We start from the raw sequence: 24745 nt of genomic DNA, 5'->3' as shown, positions 1-24745 counted from the left end.
TATTAATTGTTTTGAATAATGATGTAATGCTTTGTTTGTTTTTCATCATGGTGGTTTTATTACTTGTCATATTGCAGTTCACAGAAAGACATTGTTGTAAGCAATAAAATGTGTACCGTGGTGCCCTTATAATAAAGTACCATGACAGTAGCACACAGCAGTGATGGGATCAGATGCTTGGTGGTATAGGATTTATTTAGTTCCATAATACTGTATATATTAATGTATAAATACCATGGTATTTATATAAAACTTCAAAGAAATACAGAGTTTCAATTCAAACGTTCGGGGTTGGAAAGCTTTTGTTGATATTTTTGATTGAAATGTTTACCACGGCTGCATTTAAAACTGTAATATTGTGAAAAATTATTACAATTTAAAATAACTGTTTTCTATTTTTTTTGTATACAATTTTACTGTGATTGCAAAGCCGAATTTTCAGCAGCTATTATTAGTAGGGTTGCAAAGGGGTGGAAAACTTCTAGAAAAGTTCAGGAAACTTTCCATTTTTGGGAGTATACTTCAGAATTAAAATTTCCTGATAATTTACTCACCCCCATGTCATCCATGATGTTTATGTCTTTCTTTCTTCAGTTGAAAAGAAATTAAGGTTTTTGAGGAAAACATTCCAGGATTTTTGAAGGTCCAAATTGCAGTTTCACTGCAGCTTCAAAGGGCTCTACATGATCCCAGATGAGGAATAAGGGTCTTATCTAGTGAAATGATTGGTCATTTTCTAAAAAAAAATAAAATAAAAATGTATATACTTTTTAACCTCAAATGCTCATCTTGCACTAGCTCTGCGATCCGCCACGCATTACATAATTACGTTGGAAAGGTCACATGTGATGTAGGCAGAAGTACCACAGTAGGGTGAAAAATTCTCTTCTCCTCCAGCTTCAAAATTGTCCGACATTGTTGTTTTACCTTTTTTTTTTTTTTTTTTTTTTTTTTGTAAAGGCTGTTTCTCTTAATCTTTGCACATTCGCTTTGTAGACACTGGGTCGGTACTTCTGCCAATGTCACCATTCCAACGTAATTATGTAATGTGTGGCGCATCGCAGAGCTAGTGCAAGACAAGCATTTGTGGTTTAAAGTATTTTTTTTAGAAAATGGCCTATCGTTTTGCTAGATAAGACCCTTATTCCTCATCTTAGACCTACAAACCATTGGTAACTGCTGAAGTCCACTATATGGAGAAAAACATTCCAGGATTTTCATCAAAAACCTTAATTTCTTTTTGACTGATGAAAGACATAAACATCTTGGATGACATGGGGGTGAGTAAATTATCAGGAAATTTTAATTCTGAAGTGAAATAATCCTTTAATGAGAATTTACAAGAATTTAAGGAGATTAATTGGACATTTGGGATAATTTACACAAACTTTATCATACAAGCATAAACATTTTGTTTGAGACAAAGGCTAGCAGCAAAGTAAGCAACAATCTTGGGCTTTTTTTTTTTTTTTGGGCACAGACTAGTTATACACAAATAAAGGTGCAATATGTAATATTTTTGCAATAAAATATTCAAAAACCACTAGGCCCGTGTTATATATTTTGTTCACTTGAGTACTTACAGTATCCCAAATGTTTCCAACTATTTGTAAATCGTGAGATAATTGCAATTTTAACCAAGGCTCCGGGACGTGTGAGGAGTCGCCTGTTAATTGCGTCATACCCGCGATACCCTCGGTTTCCGGTTTTATTTTGTAGAAACCATGGAAACACCGAAGACGCTTTAATATATTACATGTTTTAATAGACAAGGGAACAACTTTTTTGATATGTATAGACGGAAAACTGTTATTTAACTCAGCACGTTTAGTCTTATTGTTTAAAGGTGCCATCGAATGTTTTTTTACAAGATGTAATATAAGTCTAAGGTGTCCCCTGAATGTGTCTGTGAAGTTTCAGTTCAAAATACCCCATAGATTTTTTTTTTTTAATAAATTTTTTTAACTGCCTATTTTGGGGCATAATTAGAAACGAGCCGATTCATGCTGCGGCCCCCTTTTAAATGCTCGCTAATATAACCCTCAAAATGGATCTTTACAAAGATGTTCATCATGCATACTGCATGTATGCGTCGGATTATGTGAGTAAAGTATTTATTTGGATGTTTACATTTGATTCTGAATGAGTTGGCTACAGAGCAAAACCTCTAACGGCTAATGCTACACTGTTGGAGAGATTTATAAAGAATGAAGTTGTTTATGAATTATACAGACTGCAAGTGTTTAATAATGAAAATAGCGACGGCTCTTGTCTCCGTGAATACAGTAAGAAACGATGGTAACTTTAACCACATTTAACAGTACATTAGCAACATGCAACGAAACATTTAGAAAGACAATTTACAAATATCACTAAAAATATCATGATATCATGGATCATGTCAGTTATTATTGCTCCATCTGCCATTTTTCGCTATTGTTCTTGCTTGCTTACCTAGTCTGATGATTCAGCTGTGCACATCCAGACTTTAATACTGGCTGCCCTTGTGTAATGCCTTGAACATGGGCTGGCATATGCAAATATTGGGGCGTACACCCCAACTGTTACGTAACAGTCGGTATTATGTTGAGATTTGCCTGTTCTTTGGAGGTCTTTTAAACAAATGAGATTTATATAAGGAGGAGGAAACAATGGAGTTTGAGACTCACTGTATGTCATTTCCATGTACTGAACTCTTGTTCTTTAACTATGCCAAGGTAAATTAAATTTTTAATTCTAGGGCAACTTTAAATCTGAATTTTCTTTTTTCTTTTTTTTTTAAGTACCATGCTTTACCATGCCTCAGAGAAAAACACTGTTTTGTCAAGTAGCTAACATAGCATAATCAGGTGAAGCTTTATCTTTAGTAACAGTAATACAGAATTTTCTCCATCATACAATTTTACGTTTTAAAATGAATTGCATGCCATTAATCAACATAAGATATCCAATATTTTAAATATTCTAACATCGATCTAGTTTACAGCATTGTGTCTCAAACAAGTATCTCACAGCAGCCACCAATCAATGCAAAGAGTAACGTTATAACATAATTTTCAACACACTCAAATGTCTAATATGATAAACAGAGCTGTGTTACCTCATACTTATGACCAGAAAAGCAGAAGCAGCACCAGTGACAGTGTCATAATAAAAGTTCCGCTGCTCGCGGCTTGTGTTGTGCAATCGCTCCAGCGGCCTCGTTCAGCTCCCACAACACTCGGTCCTGCTCTGCTTCATAGTACAGTAACGTTAATAATCACATACATGACCATGATTTCTTCCCGAGTCCTATCCATATTCTTTTACACCTCTAAACAAAGCCTCTAAATACTTTCACGTTTTGATCTATGACATAAAACACACCAGTTATAACCCACTTGTGATTTAAACTTTTACTGCGTCTTCAAAACGGCGGTTGCTAACAAATTGCTAAAAGGGACTACTTCCTTTGGCGGGGACTTTAGACGTCATTAAAAACAGGACGTTTGGACAGCATTTCTCATGAAAAAGTGGATAAGTATTAATAACAGCGCAGATCATAATCAGTGAGCATGTTTTTAAATAAAGTTGTTTTCTAAATAAAGTTTGAGAGAACTTGGGGGTGGTGACGTTGATCCGCGACTATGGTGTGCTGTAGTCCGTTTATAGCCTACTGTTAGCTTTTTATATTTGACAACTTCATTTAGGCTTCAATATCTATAAATGTTGTGTTAACTTGTAAAGATTATCTTGATAGACAAAACACGTAAGTGTCATAACCCTTTGTTAAACACAGAGCTTATTTTCTGCGATTTTCCAAAAGTCTATGGGAAAAATGCATAGGCTTTCAACCAAGGGAACCCGTGCGCTGCTAACTTCTGGGTTGGCCTACAAAAACGCATCATCCCTGGGGTGCCACTTTTAGATTAGTGGCACTTTTTTTTTCCAGGATTTTTTTTTTTCAAAGTTGTTTCAATAGGTATAGTCCCCAAACTTTTAAATGGTAGTGTATATACATTTTATTTTAAAGGGGCTACTATAGAATTCAGAAACTTTTGTTTTTAGTGACACCCGTGGCTGTTAAATGAACTGGAGCCAGCAACTTATTGCTCGTGCTTGCACTCTCTGCAGTGATGTGAGCGAGTCTCGGCCAAAACAGTGACTGAGCGTGATTCACCAACATAAAATAAATATCAAATGAATACATTGAAATTTTCTTTTGCTTTTTTGGCAGTATGTTGGGTTGCCACTCAACATCTGTGACGTAGTTTGCTGTGTGCATGTGATTGAGGATTGTGTGCATATTACCTTTCATGCAATGTGTAATGTAGGTGTCTGTGTATGTAAATGATCTGCAAAGTTGTGAAGCCAAAAGTGCACAGTAAATAGTTATTGTCTCTCAAAAGAAAGAATAGACTCTGAACAGCTTAAACGAGTCATTAGGAATTCAAATCCCACTTCGATGATGGCCACACGTCACAAAGTAACACATTTGCCTAATGCCCGCCTATGGTTTTCATTGGCTGCCTGCGAACAACGTCTACCTCAAACACTGTAGCTGGTTCGTGTTGTATACATTTCGAGAAGATGTTTTCTGCTCGGCAAAAGCAAATTCTCTTTGTAAACACTCCCAAAGGTTGAGGATGTGAAGAGTCAGTGGTTAAAAGTACCACAGCGATACAACAGCAGAATAACATTTTCATGGAGGTTCAGGTTGAATAACTAGTTCTTCCAATGTTTCAGCATCGGACTTGTGCTAGGATTGATATTGTAAAATTGATGCAGACGTTACTGTCTTTACAGTGTGTACAATCACTGAGCTCCAGAAGCGTCCGGAGATGAATCAGTTATTGTAATGGGTTTGTTTCCGCACGCGGTGTAAGCAGTAGACCAATCACAAGACTGGGCCGTCTGGGCAATCAGAGCAGAGCTAGGCTTGTGGAAAGGAGGGATTTAGAGAGACTCAATCATTGGACGAATAGTTTAAGAATCATTTAAAAATGTGGTGATGGGCAATGTATATTATAAGAAAATGAAAGCGAGACCTCCCAAAACAAAATCAAGTACCTTTTAAAATAGCATAATAGGGGCACTTTAAATCTAGTTGTTTTAACCAAGATTACGCTGCAAGATTTCAACTACATTTAAGTTCCCTGTTATAGTTAAAATTTTGCAAAATTCTAGTTTGTTCCCTTTAATTCCCTTTTAATTCCCACTAATTCCCATATATTCCAGGTAAATCCCATGAAAAGTTTCCATCAGTGTCACATGATCCTTCAGATATCAATCTAATATGCTGATTTGATGCTCGAGAATCATTTCTTAATACCAATAATAAAGTTTTGCTGTGGAAAAAACAACAACAAAAAAAACAGTGATACTTTTTCAGGATAGCTTGATGAGTAGAAAGTTCAAAGACCTTTATTTATTTGAAACTGAATTTTTTGTAGCAATGTCAAAAGTCTTTACTGTCACTCACTGGTAATCCATCCAATGGATCCTTGCTAAATAAAAGTAGTAATTTCTTAAAATCTTACTAACCCCCCCCCCCCCCCCAAAAAAAACAAAACCAAAAAAAACATAGTAGTACATTGGTGATTTTTTGATAGTGTTTAGCTTTGCATCGTGAATGTGTTCTTGTTGTCAACAGATTGCACTGAAGTTTCACCTCCTGAGATCTAACCACCATTTCCTGAAGACCTATCGTTCCTTTTCTCTTTCTTCTAGAATGGTGGTGCTTTTTTTTTTTTTGCTCACATGCTGTTGCATGTGTTTCAAATATGTAAAACTATGCAACTAATACTTCTCTATACTGTGAAATAGATTTGCAAATGTATGAACTGGGATAAAATAATGAAATAGTTGTTAGATCTTGCAGGTTCTGCTTTGGCTCTCTCAGGTCTCTTTTGATGTAGACCTTACACAAGCAGCCATTGATGGTGTACATTCCATGTGCCCAAACAAGCTGATGATCAGGATGCAGAATTGGGCAGGCACCATGGCAGGCATGGATGCTTCAGTGCATCTCAATCTGAACACAAAGGACCCCTGAGCTGTTTGCCACATTCTGCTTGCCAAATGCCCACTCCACCACATTACTTGTACAGTCAGGTGCCTGCTTGGGCACCTCAGTCTTCAAACATGATGCACTGTGTGGGAGGGTCTGAGGCCCTGGTTGAGTTTGAATTATGCATGGATGTGTCTTTTTTTTTTTCTCTTGTGTTTGATTTTGATCACAGTTCATTTTGCTTTCTTAATGGCAGTAATGGCAATTATTTGGTACACTATTGCACATGATGAGTGAATATCAGAATGGTTATATTTGGTTGGAGTGGAAATGGTGTTCTGTGTTTTTGAGAGGGCCTGTGGTTTCCTGTCTCCGGACATTCACTCATTTAAATTGTGTATATATATATATATATATATATATATATATATATATGGTGATTGTCCGTGACTTGTCCTTTATGCCCCTCAAGTCTGCATTGTTTGCTGACTTCATTTGTTTTTTTGCTTCTTTTTTTTTTGTCATTCTTTTGTCACTTATTTTGTCACTCAACTTGAGTTATTTGTTGTGTTGTAAAGAGCTTATCTTGTTACATTTGTCAGTAGTCACCATTCTTGAGGTTTATGTGTGAAGTGTTGAAGCCTATAGTATGTTCAACTATTTAAAACTATATCCTGCATGCATATCTTTGCTTTGTAGGGTGATTAACCTGTTTAATTTTTCCCAGACATGAAAATATCCAAATGATCATTAGTAACCCCTTGAAACTTATTTGTAACATTTGAACTTTTAATTTAGTGCAAAATTCATTGTAGTAATAATCTTTGTCATATCTTAACATACTTTACTAACCTTTTGTTTTGGACCTTTGATGCAGCCATAATCTACTGATTAGATGGGCAAGAACTCCCTGCGCTGCGCATCCATGCAGCCTAGCATGGATAAGAGCAGGGAGAGCAGCAGTAAACCCTTAGGGTAAACAGAACAGGACCAACATGCAGATATCATTAAATGTCATGATTTAACAAACATATTTTGAGAATTAGTCTGATTCAGGGGAAATAAGGCCAATCCTGACTGAAGAGAGGAGGAGCTGGGGATGGAGGAGGGTAATTTGCTCCTGAGAAATGCAATAGCTGCTGATGATACTGAGAAGCGTATATATCGATGCCGTAATAGGCGTCGTATTCCTATAGGTAGACATAAGTCACCTGGGAGTCAGCTGATGCAAGCTTGACTGACGTGACCTGCCAGAACTGACGCTAACGCTATATACTACAGTAACGTTAATAATCTCATCCATGAACATGATTTCTGAACATGAGTTCCGTCCCGATTGTTTTCCACCGGCTGTGCGGTGAAGACGACATCTCCCAAGATTCTGTGCTCAAACTCGCTTTCATCAGTAAACAGCTTTGTTTTGAATAGGCGACCTCTAGCGGCAAAAATCTACATATTGTAGCTTTAACGCTTGCAGTCTGTAACTTTTTTTGGTTAAATTATCCAAAATCAATTTGAGCAAGTACATAACCTGCCAGTGTTCAAAACTATCTCATTATCTTAGCTTGATTCACAACGGTAAGCTTGTGATAATGTTTTATAATAAGAGCGACATGGTGGATTTCCGTGGGAAATTTGAACATGCAGCAGTTCCTCTGTGCGTCATTATGTCACGTCCGTAAACGGAAAGGAAGGAGTCCCGTCCAGGCCAATTGGTTTTATCATGTGAGGATGCTGCTGGTAGCGGATCATTTATAGCCTTTTCTCACAGCAGCTGAAATAATAATTAAACTTATCATTTTGATGGCGGATTGTAATCCAGAAAGATCCAAATGACAATCATCAGTGACAACTGGAGATTCAGCTGTAGCCAAAAAGCCAAAGACTTTGGACTGTTGAGTGGCTACAGAAATTGAAATCTACAGGTAACGCTAATATACACAGTCATAGTAATGCTGATGATGTTAACATTAACAATTTGAGAACATTATAACAGTAATAATAATTTGCACGGTTTAGCATGATCTGAGCTAAGCGATCGTTAGATTTAATCATCATTGGCAGCGCGATTTATTGTAGGCCTTATGCCTTTTTCCTCAGTTGGTCAGAACAAAAGTGGCAGAGATGTTACTTACTTGTTCAGATGATATTTTCTTATATTGATCATACTTTCAATACGTAGAATCTGTGATTCTGAAGTTCAGTATCCACATCGGTGCGGTGATTGACAGCAAGCATTGGATTCATCCGCGTTGACGAGCTGTGCCGAGGCACAACGCACGTACAGATATCTATTCCGCAAATGACTGCAATTGCAGGTTTCAAACGAGATGGCGAGACGGAGGAAAAATCACGGACTGCAGCTTTAAGATAGCATATTTTGCTTAACGTTTTAAATGTCTATAAGATTATATATGCAGCTATCAAAATAATAAATTGTTGTAATAAATAAATAATTGAAATAAAATAACTGTTGTTACTCAAAATGTGTGCTACGGATGCAAAAAATGTAGAAAATCGAACCTGATCCGAATATTTTTATGACGGACAAAAGTTTCGGAGGCAGTGTGCAAACGTGATTGACATAACGTGAGGTCAAATTTATTTTTTAACGTGCGAAAATTTCGCATGCGAATTTCGGACTCGGTGTGCAAATGCTTAAGTCTGTTTCCTCTGCCTTTACGACTGATGACTTTTTTCCGAGACCGTTTTGTCTGATGCCTTTTCTAAGGCTGTTTTGTCTGATGCCTAATTGTATGTGACCTGACACTTGATGTCATTTTTTGTCCAGAGACTGAAGCCTTTAAGTCTGTGGCATGATGCCTTTTTGTTGTATGACTGAGGTATGAGGATGTCCTAAAATGTACACTGTAAATGCGATGGCAGATGCAACACGTGTTTTTTTGCTAGTTTCAGCCTGATGCAGTTATCATTTTCACGTTCAGCACTCACGTTGTTTAAATAGCAAATGCACTCACGCCCATCTGTTTGCGCACCTGGCTTTTAAAGGGAATGGGAGATGACACTCTGATTGGTTTATTGCAAGTTACGCCCAAAACACACACATGACTCATTAAGAGACTAGGTACAACCATTTTTTTCTGTCGTTAAACTAGCAAAAGTGGACCTGTGCCATGCACTTCAGACCATGTGATCGTTAAAATAGGGCCCTTTATTTTAATAGAATATAAAAAATTTACATATGCAGAAATTTACATAAATATTTATAAATTAAAAATTAAGAATATTTAAAATTAAGAATATTTAAAATCGATTTGTAATCGATGAATCAAGGACACGAGTGCATCGTTACATGATTCACTGTGTGTGTGTGTGTGTGTGTGTGTGTGTTTGTTGAATGTACTCTGTATAATCCTGAATTCTCTGTTTGGGTTCTTTCCTTAACAGGAAGTGACCAAAAAGCGGTTTGGAAGCAAATCCTTTCGAGTGGCCTTGGAGGATGGAGTCCTTCTGTGCGAGTAAGTGCTTTTTCTATGATTTCTTTAATTTCTTTGAACATAACAGTTTGTCATTATGCAAAATTTCAAGGTTTATTTAAAATCAGCAACTTTATACATTTAACTTTTTCCATCTGTTTTCAGTCTGATCAACACACTGAAGCCAGGCATCATCAAGCGAGTAAACAGGCTTTCCACCCCCATTGCAGGCTTGGTGAGCATATTTTAAATAGGATCAAATTTACATTCAATTAGATAAAGAATTAAGATTTAGTTAACCATTTAATCTCCAATGAAACACTTTTTTTTTTTTTTTTTTTTTTTTTTAAATCAAACGATTCAGGTATACTTGTATAAACATAGTGCAAATGCCAAGACATTTTCCCAGGAGTCCTGAGGATTCCATTTATAAATGCTGTGCATGTGTTGGACAGCACCTTACAGCAACTGTCTCTTTCAGTTCCCACCCCTTTTCTGTTCAACTTGTACTGGTCATTTCTCAGTGGAGCTTCATCATCCATGCTCCCCTGCTTTGTACCATCTCAACTTTATTATTTCTCTGGGTGCTTAATATATGAGGATAACGTTAAACTTTTATTTACCCTAGCTACAATAGTCACTGCTGGTTTCTCTTCAGGATAACGTGAATGTGTTTCTCAAGGCTTGTGAGAAACTAGGGCTCAATGAAGCACAGCTCTTCCATCCTGGAGACCTGCAAGATGTTTCCACGCGTGTGACAGTCAGGTGAGCAGAGAGAAGTGAAAGTGCAAATTCTTATTTCAGTGTTAAGACCTGTTATTAACTGAGATGGCTGGATATTGTTGCCTGTGGCTTCTAATGTCTATCTTGCATTGTATTTGCATAATTCAATTATCCTTAAATATCTGATGCAAACCTAACTATCTGTATTTAAACTTTATTACTGCCTTTGCTGTTTGTGTGAGTTTAAAGAATGAAGTAAGTCTTCCATGTGACTGTGAATTTGAATAGTGTTTGCAGTCTGATTACATTTCCATACCAAATGAAAGGCTGGATGGTTCCTGTCACACATTATCTGTCCAACATCAAACTCAAACAATGATACCTGACCAACCTAGACTCATGTTTTAGTCAAGCTACCTTACGAAAATGTATTTTGAATCCGACCTGGTGACAGTCCAGATAACCAAAACATAAAATGTCCAAAAAGGTCATAAAGGCATCGCAAAAACAAATCCATATGAATCAATCAGTTTAATTAAAGTCTTATGAAGAGATATGATTGCTTTATATGATTAACATTTTATTTAGTCTTTTATTTACATCTAAACAATGAGCGGCACACCGACATTGAATACACCACGTTTGGTACGTTTGGATGCTTAAAAATAAATTGTGTGTGATGCACACACAAACCTCTGTGTTTGCACTTTATGTATTTGTGGTTATATATGAATACAAAATTTCGAAGATTAACCAAAGTCTTTGGGTTTGGGTTTGAGGCTGAGTAAATGACATAACTTGCATTTTTGGGCGATCTATCCCTTCAAGATCAGAGCTAGAGAAAATATATGTGGAGCATAATCCACTCTTGACATTAAACATTACAGCCAACATGAGATGATGTTCATAGCTTATTATGAGCTTATTGAAATGTGAAAATGGTCTTTCTATGACAGGTGGTTGGAAAGAAGGGGTTCAAAACTCTTCCATTCCTTCTACTCTCTTTCTTGTCCTCTCTCTACTACAGTGGTTTTCATCCATTTTGACTAGGCCTTCTATATGGCAGAAATATGGTTTTTAGTAATGTTTTAACAATATCTTGTTTTTTTTTTTCAACATTTTAATTTAGCTTTAAATTAGTGGGCCCTGCAACCCAACCACTGCTCTACTATTTCTATCAATACAAAAAGATTTCACTGAAGGAATTTTCATTAAAGTATTTCCAAAAACGAATTTCATTCCCAATTTAATTGGTCACACAGCCTCATTTTTTAGGTCCTGAACAATAAACCCTGCTGAGAGCTTAATGTCCCCACTATTGGCCTTGTAGAGGGACAAGCGGCAAAACAGGGTGGAGAGATGTGGCACAGTGACCCCTAAATTTAGCCCCATACGACTCCCTTCAAACCAAATGCTATGGTGAAGCTACAGTGGATCTGACTGCTATTTTTAACTCGCATGCTTTCTTGTGGTCATGTTGTTTTAGGGCTCAATGAAATAACAGAAACACTTTCACTTAACCTCAGAGCCACAGATCAAGTGCTGTTTCTTATAGCTTGTCTGACTTATTTTTAAGTTAACACTACACTGTGTAATGAGCGACCAGAGTATAAATATGTGCATTCCTCTGTAAATGCATGTATGCTAGTCCATAGTGACAAACAGATGGCTCACATGTCCAGTGTCAGCTTGCTGTGGGAACAAGTACTGTATGTCCCACTCTCTGATAGGTTATGGTTTCTTCTGAGCACTTGTTGATTGTCTTCAATGTACATAATGCTTATTGTAAATAAAAATCAGTGTACATGATTAGTGACTTACTGTAAAGCTTATGTGGTATGCAGTTGAGGTCCATTTATAGCCGTGACTTAGCTTTATTGGAGGGTATGGGGTGGATTTAGTTGCTGGTACTGTACTCAAGTAGTGTAAGCTGGAACTGATCTGTCTGTCTGACAGTGAACGTTCATTACATTTAACCTCCTTCTCTCCTTCTGCTTAGACGTGAAGAGACAAGCAGGAGACTAAAAAACGTGAGTTCTTTTCTTTATTTTCCTGCTATTAGAATCTTGTTATTAATCGTAAACCAATTACTTCTGATCTAAACAGTGAATCAATTGTCTATGCATGGCTTGTGTATGATGTGGACTGAATGTGGCCTTTGACACTTTAGTTTGCATACCAAACAAGTTGATTTGTAATTTTTATCTCACCACAGTCTTCTGCTGAAGTTGTCAATGTGGTGTCATTTAAAAGTGTGCATTAAAAACCACATGTGGTACTTTGCATGCACTATATGGATTAAGCACTCAATTTCTGACTAACATTTTGAAATATGAAGTCTTTAAGTAGGGAAAGTGTTTTGTTTTTACACCATATGTGGTTATCATTTACTCTTTTGGATTTCAGTAAAGTACATGAGAACCAAATAATGGTACTGATGACTAATGTATGCAACTGGGACCACACAGCATCTGCTATGTATCTTTATTTCAATGGTAAAAATTAGGGCTGGGCGATATATCGCATGCGATTTTCACGCGCATTTCGTCAGTAAAGCCGGTTCCCTGATTACCGCTAAATCACCATCACCTGCTTTCAAATGGAGCACCATTTAATAGACAGAGCCGTAGTTCACTGACAAACTACGCAATATCACGTCCATATCGCAGATGAATCGCCTTTGATAATGAATCGCAATATTGCGTAGCTTGTCAGTGAACTACGGCTCTGTCTATTAAATGCTGCTCCATTCTAAAGCAGGTAATGGCGATTTATCAGGGAACCGGCTTTACTGACAAAATGCACGTGACAGTCAAAAAGACAAAAGACATATTTCAAATGTTAAAAATGATCTTGTACACATTGATATTTGCTCTCTAATTTGATTCCTTATTAGAATAGTTCCAATGATCTAATGATCTCAGGCACCACAGAGCCCACTGTTGTCTTCATTGTCTTGTACATGTGCCACATTCCTACCCTGTTGCCTCCCTGTGTTTTTGTGTGTGTGCGTGCACAAGCGGTCATAGTTTTCTAGATGAGAACAGAAATGAAACTGGGACACAGAAGCCATTCATGTCACACGCAAGCATGCACAACACTGAATTCTCGGAGGCTTTGCTTTGGGTTTGTATCATGTTAACTTAAGTTGTGAAAACTTTCACAACCTACAAAAGAGAGATAAGCTAACTTTTAAAGAGATATAAGCTGATCTTTACTTGTTAAAAAAAAGTGAATCTTCATCTTTGTTTTAAAAGATATATTTTGTTCTCATTTGTGTGAAGTATTCTTTCATTCATTCATTCATTTTCTATAGGTTTTGATCACTATTTACTGGTTGGGGAGGAGGGCCCAGACTGATCCGTTTTACACTGGACCACAGTTGAACCTAAAAGCCTTTGAAGGTTTGCTGGGCACAGCATTATCTAAGGTATTTACATTTTACCTTTTTATTGCATATTAATTAATTTTTCTTTTAAAGGAAGTCCAATGTAAGTAAGATTTGTTGGATGATATAAATTATTAAAGGGACATGGTAAAGAAAAAAAAAATTGTCAATACATTTGCAGTCTCAAGCAAACGCAAAGCTTCTTGGAGGAACGCAAGCATTTTGCGAGTGAATGCAAATTATTTTCGGGGGAACGTGAATGTTTTTTGGGAGGGAATGCAAAGATTTTGTGAGCGAACGCAAAATTTATCAGGCGTATGCAAAACATTTGTGAGAGAAAACAAAAGCATTGCCTTATTATATTTTCTCCCATCTCATATTTTTTCCACCATCATGTCCCTTTAGGGGCTCCGTAGAAATGTCAGTTTGATGTTATTGAATTATTTTTTTTTTGTTTTCTTTTCATTTTGCATTTTATTTTTGATTTATAAAATCATATAAAATATTAATATTCCAATTAGATTACTGATTTTTTTTTTAATCATATTCGACCTATACCAGTTCCAATCATCCAATGTTTAATACAGTAATAATTAAGCTCTGTTGAATGTCAGTGTTATTTTTTTCAGATAAGTAATACCATAGAAGTTATTTACAGTAATGCTACAGATTGTTGTTTTAACTGAGGATCAAATGAATAAGCACAACAATTAATAATTTTATAATGAACATTTTAATAGGCTTTTAAAACAGGACTTATGCAAAACACTGTCCATATTAGGATACACTGGCTTATTAAAGAGCCTACAAGACGTAATGTCGAACTGAACATAATTACAACCCATAAGGTGTAATTAATCATTGCCCAATATGTAACTGAGGACAGAAACAAATAGAAAGACTGTAACTCCAAAATTAACAAAATGAGTAGTCTGATGAAAGAAAAAAAATGATCAGGAATATTATTCAGTAAGTGCTGAGTATTTGTGTCCTTCCTTCCTACATCCTGCTTAAGTAGGTTAGGCAGGATACTCTTTATAAATTCAAGCTTTTCTGCATTTTGGGGAGATGGTCTGTTCCTCTTTTTATCCAAAACATTGTACTGAATAATCAACACTCAAGTGCTGAACTTCAAGCACTAGAAATAGAATGCTTTACTTTACATGCTTTTTTTTTTTTTTTTTTTTTTTTACACTTTATATACACTTTATTAGCCTGCGTTCACTTTAGCACCAAATGCAATGTTTATGTTCACTTAAAGTCACAACATGTACGATTTTTTTTATTAAAATACCCCCCCCCCCCAAAAAAAAAAAAACACTTGCACAGTGTTATATATTTCATTCAATTGTGTGTATACATTATCCTAAATGTTTCCAAGAATTTGTAAATTCAGAGAAATTCACAATTTTTAATGGTGCCTGTCCCTTGTCACTTGTTGCCTGCCAATGATGTAATATATGCGTAGTCCCTGGTTTCCTCCTGTACTGCATAGTAACCATGGTAACAGACGTGGACAGCTGCGTAAAGCCTAGCGGCATGCTGTTGTTGTTTCACTTCAACATTATGGACTATGGCAAGCTAACTTTAGGACAAAAGGAGAAATTAATCAAGGATCGTTATCGGTGTGGCGTTTGAGACAAATTTTGACTTGACAAAGGCGCCGCTTGTGCTCGTTATTAGACAGCTAAGCAAATATACTTAAGACGAATCAATGTTTTATAGCTGAACATGATGAAATGTTAGAATAGCATTGATCTAGCTTAATGTTAGACCAAGTAAACAGTGCTGCGTTACCTCACAATTTTAATGCGTCAAATAAATTGACCTATATGAGTAGTATTTCAGCTTTGTGAGTAGTTCGGTTGAATGAAATGTCTTCATTCCTTATATATTCGCTATATCCCCTGGGATTGCGTGTGGCACTGATATTAGCAATCGCGCCCCCGCGATTCTCGGCCACGCCTTGCTTCATACCACAGCCATGTTAAAAACATGAATGCATTCACTCATCCATAAACATTATTTCCCCATAAACTTTATTAAATATATCTGCATGACGACAAGTTCCATGATTCCACACTCTTCACTGCGTCAGTCACTCTAAACACACCTCACACCACAGCTAAATCTGATAATCTGTAGAACCATCAAGATAATCGGGAAACGAGCAATTATCATTTATCATTTTATTTATCATTTATCACAATTATCATTATCACCCTGATAATCTTATTGTGTGTACCCAGCATAAGATATAAACGACTGTGTTAACGGAGAAACTTGCAAAGACGGGCATTTTGACACATAAGTGTGTGTATTTGATGGTTCAAGCCCAGTAAGATAAGTACTCATGCTGTGTGAGCAGCAGCTTTATGTGAGTGCGTTCCAGGTGTGTGCACTGACTGCGCTCAGAACCCGTCTCTCAGACAGTGCGCACACTCAAGTCTGAGAGCTGTTGTGCAAACGATACCTTGTTAATTTGATTTGTATATCTTAAAATGCCTTTTTTAGTTTTAAAACATTACACATACAGTTTTGACAATTTCGTGTCTACAATGCGTTTATGCATCGTTTATGCAAAGTATGACACAAGCCCCTCTCTAGTCAGAATTTTTACATTACTTAAATAGTGCAATGTTACATTTGAATCTCATGCGATTTTGTGTTAACACTAATGCAGGTCTAAACTCCCCATTCTTTTTGGCCGCTGATAAAATGATTCACTCAGGCGTAAGTCTGTGTTGTCGGTCCTCCATAGTAATTATCAATGCACTGACCGACATATTGCTCAGAGTGTAGGTCATTTCTTCAGTCAGTGAAATGGAAAAAAACACAATTTCCACTGGATCTCAAATCTATTCACTAAAACTCACTTATTTGCCTTTCCTTCCCTCTGAAGTTTTCTGTTCTTTGTTCACCTTCTACCAGGCTCTGGAGGAGTCTGTGCAGTCCAAGTCGAGTGTGAGGGACAGTGGGTATGCAGAGGGCTGGTTTTCTGACAGAGAGGAACTGTTCAGTCTGAAGCAGTCGGACTACAGAAGGGAGGACTCAGTCGAGAGCCTGGACTCAGTGGAGTCTCGAACAATCAGTGTGGCTTCAGACTGCACCCTCAGAGCCGGCAGTGAAGGTAAGACTTGATAAGACTTTTTGAGACCAATTTAAATAGTTTTTTTTTTGACAAACTTTATTGTGGATATGTAATAAAAAAAAAAGCTTTAGGGATATTTAATTAATACATTTGTTTGTCTTTTTTTATTGTACTTGTGTGCTAATCTGGTCATCACAGTGATAATTTTGCAGTGGAAAAAGGTTATGTTTACTTGCACTGATTATTGTCATTCTGAATCCAATCACATTTCAGATACTGAAAGTAAAGTTTATACACTAGATTTTTTTAAAATAAAGAAATCATTTTATTCAGCAAGCATGAATTCATTTGATTAAATGTGACAGTAAAGACTTTTACTTTTACAAAAAAAAAAAAAATGCACTTTTTAAACATTTTTTTTAAATTTAGATAGTTCTGAAATAAAACATGTAACTGAAATAAAACATGTAAAAAATGTTTTTTGAGCTGATGCTGAAAAATTCAGATTTGTTTATCACAGGAATAAATTACATTTTAAATTATATTAAAATAAAAAGTTATTGTATATTGTAATTTACCTTTTTTTTTAATGTATTTTGATCAAATAAATGCAGCCTTGGTGAGCATAAAAGACTTTAAAAACATTTAATAATCTTACAAACCAACAACTTTTGAATGGTATTGTTTGTATTTTGCAATCTGATTGGAATATTTGGGTAACACTTTACGATAAGGTCTCATTTGTTAACGTTAATTAATGTAATAACTAACATGACGTAACAATGAGCAATACATTTGTTACAGTATTAATCTTTGTTAATGTTATTTAATAAAAATCCAGCACTTCATTGTTTTTTCATGTTAGTTCACAGTGCATTAACTAATGTTAACAAATACATTTAATATCCATAATGTATTAGTTAATGATGAAATTAAATATGATTAATAAATGCTGTAGAAGTATTGTTCATTCTTGGTTCATGTTAACTAAATTTAAGCAATGAAATCTTATTGTAAAGTGTTACCAATATTTGTTTACATGGTCATTACATCTATTTCAAACAAAATTTCTTTGCATATGCAGTCCTTCAGTCAGAAATGAAGAATGCGAGAGAATTCAGTCTCCTCTACTGACTGTTTAAGTAGGTAAATAACTAGATGTGAACATTCGTATGACATGAACATACACCATGCCTGTGAATACAACTGAGAAAGTAGTTGGAGTCAGAAGTTTACATATTTAACAATTTATTAAGATCTACAGAACCAGTTTTAATCTGATTGGAATTCCAGGATCGATTGAATTCCAAGGCTTTTCAGTTTGACTGAGCAGTCAATCCAATTATTAAGATTGTTAGGCTCCATGCAAATACAGCCATTGTACAGCCATCTCAAATGAGAAAAATCATTAACAATTTACTTCAGGATGTTATGGTCCTTTACAGTTGCTTAAATATCGGCAAATTCTATCACCGAAATCACAATGTCTTGTTTACTTTGTAACTTCGATATTGCATCTCTCAAACACTTGGTAATGAAAGTTTAGTACCTAGACCTTGTCCCTTCGCCCCATTCATTCACGTAAGTGTGACATTCCAGATCGTTCCACACCCATTTGGTAATGTACAGAGCTGCTGCCAAATGAAAGCAGGCGTGTACCAGTAGAGAGAATGCATTACCGCATGGGTGGCTTTCAGGTGCCTTAGCGCTGTCATGATGCTATAATGTCAGTCGATAGCAATAGTTGTGAAATTTCACAATGTGACATTTCACAATGCATAATTTCACAGTTGATACTAATGTCACAGCGATACTAAAAAAAAAAAAAAAAAAAAAAAGCTGTTGACCTCCATAGTATGGAAAAAAAAAAATACAAAATTAAAGTCAGTGGGGACCATTAACTGTTTGGTTACCCATATTATGAAAATCAATGAATCATTTGGAGGTTTTGGACTATCGTCTCTATCGCAGTTATGTGGTGTTGCTGTGCTGCGGCAGTTTTTAATTTTACATTTGATAATTTTATATAATTGATGTAGTATTTAAGTATTTAATTGGTTTCTTTGCAATTGTAATTTGTTTTCCTATATGCTGGTAATTAGTTTCTTTGCTCTTTCTTTACTGTTTAATTGTCTTCAGTAAGCCTTTTTTCTTTCTTTTACTTAGGCTAGTATTATTTTTTTCTTGTATATTAATAATAGTGACAAGAATTATGAAATTTCAATGGTATCAAACAATTTGATGATAACCTTATTTAAAGCAAAAAAAACCCCCAAAACTATTGCGATATACAGTCGTGCGCAAAATTATTCATACCCTTGGTAAATATGACCAAAGAAGGCTGTGAAAATAAATCTGCGTCATTAATACTTTTGATCTTTTATTTAAAAAAATCTACAAAAATCCAACCTTTCATTGGAGAATAAGAATTTTAAATTGGGGGGGAAATCTCAATATGAGAGAAATGAGAGAACACAAACCAAGCTTCTGCCGTGACCATCCCAGTCCTCTGACCTGAACCCTAAAGAAAATGAGTGGAGTGAACTGAAGAGAAGAAGCACCAACATAGAGCTGGGAATCTGAAGGATCTGGAGAGATTCTGCATGAAGGAATGGTCTCTGATCTCTTGTCAGGTGTTCTCCAAACTCATCAGGCGTTATAGGAGAAGACACAGAGCTGTTATCTTGTGAAAAAGAGGTTGCAATAAGTATTGAATAAAAGGGTGTGTTTAATTGTGAGCAATGTGTATTAGAGAAAAACATTTCTCTCATAATGACATTTTCCCCCCATTTAAAATCATTATGCTCCAATGAAAGGTTGGATTTTTGTAGATTTTTTTTTTTTTTAAATAAAAGTAAAATCTGCGTCAATTTGTTTTTAAGTTTGATTAATATTAACATCATAGTTTGCGGCATGTGGTCTTTTCAGGCTTTCACATTTTAAGACCTAATGCACAGATTCAATATTTTACCAAAATATGTTTTTACATTTAATTACAATAACTGTTTGCATTTATACCTTGCCATGGACCTTTTTGCCAAGAATTGCATTTTGCCATCCACATGTAACCACTCTAGACCTTTTCACAGATCATGCATACAAATACAATATGTGAGTGTTTGAAAATGGCTGCCTGTCAGTCAGACACCACCAAATGAATCTTTCTACAGCATCCCAGTTTACTGTTGATCTTGTTTTCTTTATCCTTTTTCTTTTACACTCTTATCTTCACCAAGGTTGCTGTAGTGACGCAGAAGCGGAACATTGCTTCAGGATGGCGGAAGGCAGTAAAAGTGATGCCCCCATCAGAGAAAGGGTGCATGTCCCGTCTGCCCTGAGGAAGAAAAGACAGGAATACCAGCAGGGAGACAGAAGTTATGCAGTCCACCTCACTAGGTATGATACACTATTCTTGCTCACTTCGCTGCAGAAACTGATTCTGCATAACAATGTTGGATGACAACTTTTGCTAAGCTTATAACAGATATTCAGCAGGGTGTCAGTGGTTTCATAAGTTTTAGTATGTTTTAAATTCACTTATAAAAAAATTCGAGAGGCTGTAAATCTTAAATATCTTACATATTTTTTTTAAATTTAATTTAAATATTTTTTTTGTTTTTTATTTGTTTTTGCTATTGTCATGGTCATGCATGACATTTTATGTAGGTAAATTTTTATTGGTTTATTGATGCATATATATATATAAAAAAAAAAAAAAAGTAAAATACATTCCAATTAATTTTAGGCCATCAGAACATTATAATTAAAAGACATTAATATTTTTACTTTTTTTTTTTTTTTTTTTTTTTAGTAACAAAATTGTTAAGGTGTTGTGTTTAGTGTTGATAAAAGTACCAACTTCGGTACCAGCATTTCCCTCTAACATTTTGAGCGATGTTCAACACCTTAAATTGGCCTTAATTGATTCTTAAACACCTCTGATTGGCCATTGTGTTCATGCGCTCAACAGTTATGTCTGTTGGATACAATGATCAACTCTTCAAAAATGTATTGTAAATAGACATCTGTCATGCTCTTCACTGAGTGCTTACACAGATACACGCGCGAGCATTTGAAAAAGGCAGGCGTCTCTCAGCGGATCCCTAATATATCTGTTGATAGATGCCTGCCTTTTTCAAAGTACATATAAAATTGTCTTTTTTTTTCAGTTCGTTGTTGTTGTAAAAGTTTTTGGCTATAGCAAACTATTTTCCTTATAAATTGAGGTGGTTTTCTTAGTCTCTCCACCTCATGTTTTGGCTGTAGCGAAAGTGGGAGGGGCTTAGGCCACACCCTCCCCCCTGCTTCTGCCTTCCTCCAATGGGCAAGCAGTTACCAGAGTGACAGTGACTCTGACTCGGACCACCCTGAACCAGACCTTGTGCAGGACGATCTAGCAAGTCGCAGATTTCGCTCTGTAACCTCTGTGGCCCCCATGAACTTTGCAATCCCTTCAAAGCCCCTGGGCCCCAGGGTGGCCCCTATGGTGACCCCAAGTGCTAGGAAGTCATGGCTCACCTTGTCAGATGCCTCACGGCTGGCTGCAGTGCCACCACAGAGATCAAATCAGAGGTCAGAGTTTAGACCGTGTCTGCCGTGGTGCCCTAATACTTGTGCTTATGTACATCCAACTGGTCCTAACTACTTTTTGCTCATCAAAAGCAACATATGTCTTGACTGCAACTAAATAAGCTTATTAATTTAGAAGATGTGCTTAGTTTTTCCCAAAATTGCGTTCTACTCTGGTTATTGCTTGGTGTGATTCTTCGATTTTAAGACTCTTGTTGGCATTGAGTGGATCTTCACTAATTAGCTGTTCATTCATCTCATTACTAGAACTAATTGTGGTTTGATGTTGCTGTGCATTCCACTAACTAGCACTAAAAAGAGCGGTTATGAGGCCTGTTGCACAAAGCTGGTTTCAGTTGTTACACAGGTAAGTTTGAGATTAGTTTGAGGAAATTCTGTTTTTTCGGGCTGAAGAAGGTGGATTGGTTTTTAGCAGTGTTCATCACCATGGTAACTTATGCTACATGGCTAACCTGCTCCAGAGCAGTTGTTATTCTTGGTTAGAGATCGCAAGCCAAAACTGGACCAATCAGCTGTGAGCAAAGTGACGCATAGCCACTCCCCCTGTGTCTCTCGCTGCAAGTTAAAGCAGTTCAAAGTGTAAAAATTGTTTTTATAACTTTTTTTTCCTCTAAAAATTTATTATATATTATATATGAATTATAATTATTTATGATTCATATAGTCAAATAATTATATGAACTGACAGTTGATATTAAACTTTGCATTTAAATCAATATAAATATATACAAATAAATAACGACAATCTTTAAAAACGCCTGCTGAACCTGATCTAAACCAGGTTGAAGTTGTATGGTTTTGTCAACTGTAAACTTACTCTGAAACTCAGTCGTTCAGCTAGCTTCATGCAACAGGCCACTGCATGTGTGTCTATGCATGTGCATCTTGGAGAATTTTTTTTTTTTTTTGCAATCATCTCATATGGATGGCTCTTTCTTGGGAAGCAGTGTGTCCTCCATTCCTTCTGAAAATGGACCGCCAGGCTGTGAATCTGCTACTTTGGAGGAAGAGTTTCTTCAGCGTTCCCTGAACAATGGCATGAGTGACTCTGATGAGGACACGGGTTATGCCGATCCTGTGCTGGACGATCTTTACGCACGTCGGGTTCTCATCTCCGAGCATCAGACCTCCGTCAATGCTGATTCAGACAAGTTCCTGCCCAAGTATTGGACCCCTGAGGAAGATCTACATGTGAGAAAGATCAGGCTAGGGTCCCAGCGCAGACCATGGTATAAGAAGATGCAGGGCTTCAGGTTTGTCTTATAATAGAGAGAAAGAGGGTCTCTTTTATAGAGCTTTACATATAGGACCAATTAGAAAACTGGAAGAGAATACTAAATAACCTCTTTTTCTTTTTTCTTTTTTTTTTTTTCCTCCACAGATCAAAATAAATTTTTTTATAAATGTACTGTAGGTAGTGCCTGAAATGCAATCTATAAAAATATCATAATTGCTGTCCAATAAAAAAAAAGATCTTATATGCTTGTTTTTCAAAAGATTTTTTTCTTCACACTTTCCATATGTCTCAACCCTCATAGAGCCACTGTGTCAAAATAACAACACTTGTTTTTCAGTACATATAGGTTAAAAAGTACATAACAGCAGCTTACATTCATGAAATGCATTGCTGGCTGTTCCGGATTAGATTTATCAATTTTTAGAAAATTGACTGTACATTTTTGTATAAAAGGGTTAGTTCACCCCAAAATGAAAATTATTACTCACCCTCATGTCATTCCAAACCTGATAGACTTTCATTCATCTTCAGAATACAAATTAAGATCTTGATGAAATCTGACGGCATTCTGTCCCTCCATAGACTGAATCTATTGCAACTTTATCTTTGATGTTTCAAAAAGCTTGTAAAAAAGCTCGTAAAACTAATCCGTATGAATCGAGTGTTTAAGTCCACATTTTCTGAAGAGATTCAAATTGCTTTTTATGCTGAACAGATTTAATTTAGGCTTTTACTCACATGTAAACATTGATCAGCGAACATAAACAGAAGCTCAACCGAACCTGCGTAACACATGAGAACAAACCTCATTGGTTACACAGCATATTTGAGCTTCATCAGAGGTTTGTTCTCATATGTCATTCAAGTTTGGTTGAGCTTGTTGAACAGAAAACTCAGATTTCATCAAAAAGATCTTCATTTGCTTTCCGAAGATGAAAGACAGTCTTACGGGATTGGAATGACATGAGGGTGAGTAATTAATGACATAATTTCCTTTTTTGAGTATAATTGTGTATTATATATAGTGCACACACACACACATGTACTGTATGACGACCATATACTTATGTGATGTTCCTATGGTCTTTTCTTTTTGTTGCATTTAAAATATCCCTGTCTTTTCCCCTTTCCTCTGCTTTTGCTTTCTCTTTTCTTTCTCACTGTCTCTCTGTCTCTCCTTTCTATAGCCGAAAAATCTCTGGTTCCTCTGAGGACGACTCTGATTTTGACATCACTCCTTGGCTAGCTGCACCTGCTCCAAACTTTTCACATGATCCCAAATCCCCCCACACCTTTTGAGGCATTTTTACTTTTTCTTTCTTTTTTTTTTTCTCTTGTGCATTGGACAAATAACTCAAGCCATATATATATATATATATTTGGAGAAGGATATTGTAATACTAATTAAATGCACTAATATTTATATTAAAATATACTTAGTAAATAATCAGTGTAATATCAAAGCTTTGCTTAATTTTGTTAAAACATTGGTTTGCAATATTGTTGCAACATTTTAGTAAGTACAAACAATTTATACAGCAGATACTATGTATGTTTGCATCTCAACTTTGCTTCACTTTTTAATGAAGCTTGATTTTAAGCCCAATGTAGCAGTTTTGGCCTCTTGAGTTTGTAGCTAATTTGGTTACATCCATTAAATATTGGAGTCTAATTTCAGTATTAGATATCCCCAACCTTATTTATTTATAGGTGTGAGATGTCTTGGCCCAAGTTGTGTATGATTATTGTGAAAATGACCTGAGCAGATCCACTTCAAGCATGGATAAAGAGTAATCTATCTAGCACATTTAAATAGAATAATAGTGCCAACGATTGAAAGCACATGTCCTGTGTTAACGGTCCCTAAGACTGCATTTGTGCAGTAACTCCTATAAGACCTAATTGAAATGTAACCAAGATCACTGTAAAGCAGATTGTTTTGCTTTGGTTTACATTTTAAATCAAGGGCTTTAAAACAATTCATCTCGAATAACATGTCTGGGTCCGTTTCATATGCTTGAATGATATGCATATGCTTAAACATATGCTTTTTTGTGTGTGTGTGTGTGTGTGTGTGTGACTTCCTGATGTCAAAGTTTGAACTCTTGCACTGAAATGTCAAATCAACTTGTGTTAAATTGTGTGGGCCAATGAAAAAAAAACAAAAACAAAATAAAAAAACAACAACAAAAAAACAGCTCAGTAACACTTCATTCGTGTGAATTATTATTATTATTATTATTATTATTATTTTATTTTTTTGAAACTTATCTCTGAGGCTTTTATTTAT

At 36.0% G+C, this 24745-nt stretch overlaps 1 protein-coding gene across 6 annotated transcripts in view; it reads left to right on the top strand.

Annotated features, from left to right (window-relative positions):
- Nucleotides 1–24745, top strand: part of lmo7b (LIM domain 7b) — a 50098-nt gene that overhangs the window by 1510 nt on the left and 23843 nt on the right. For 5 of the 6 annotated variants that reach the window (XM_067403678.1, XM_067403677.1, XM_067403675.1 and 2 more), the window contains exons 3-9: nucleotides 9398–9468; nucleotides 9592–9661; nucleotides 10085–10191; nucleotides 12149–12179; nucleotides 13466–13579; nucleotides 16469–16667; nucleotides 19865–20024. In XM_067403678.1, coding sequence (XP_067259779.1) covers nucleotides 9398–9468; nucleotides 9592–9661; nucleotides 10085–10191; nucleotides 12149–12179; nucleotides 13466–13579; nucleotides 16469–16667; nucleotides 19865–20024 — 752 coding nt within the window. Of the gene's footprint in view, nucleotides 1–9397; nucleotides 9469–9591; nucleotides 9662–10084; nucleotides 10192–12148; nucleotides 12180–13465; nucleotides 13580–16468; nucleotides 16668–19864; nucleotides 20025–20894; nucleotides 21201–22165; nucleotides 22472–24745 lie in introns of all 6 variants that reach the window. The other variant, XM_067403679.1, reaches the window with a different exon arrangement.

The sequence above is a fragment of the Chanodichthys erythropterus genome, chromosome 12 (assembly GCF_024489055.1).
Source record: "Chanodichthys erythropterus isolate Z2021 chromosome 12, ASM2448905v1, whole genome shotgun sequence".
Classification (NCBI taxonomy): Eukaryota; Metazoa; Chordata; class Actinopteri; order Cypriniformes; family Xenocyprididae; genus Chanodichthys; species Chanodichthys erythropterus.
This window is presented reverse-complemented; position numbering and strand designations above follow the sequence as displayed.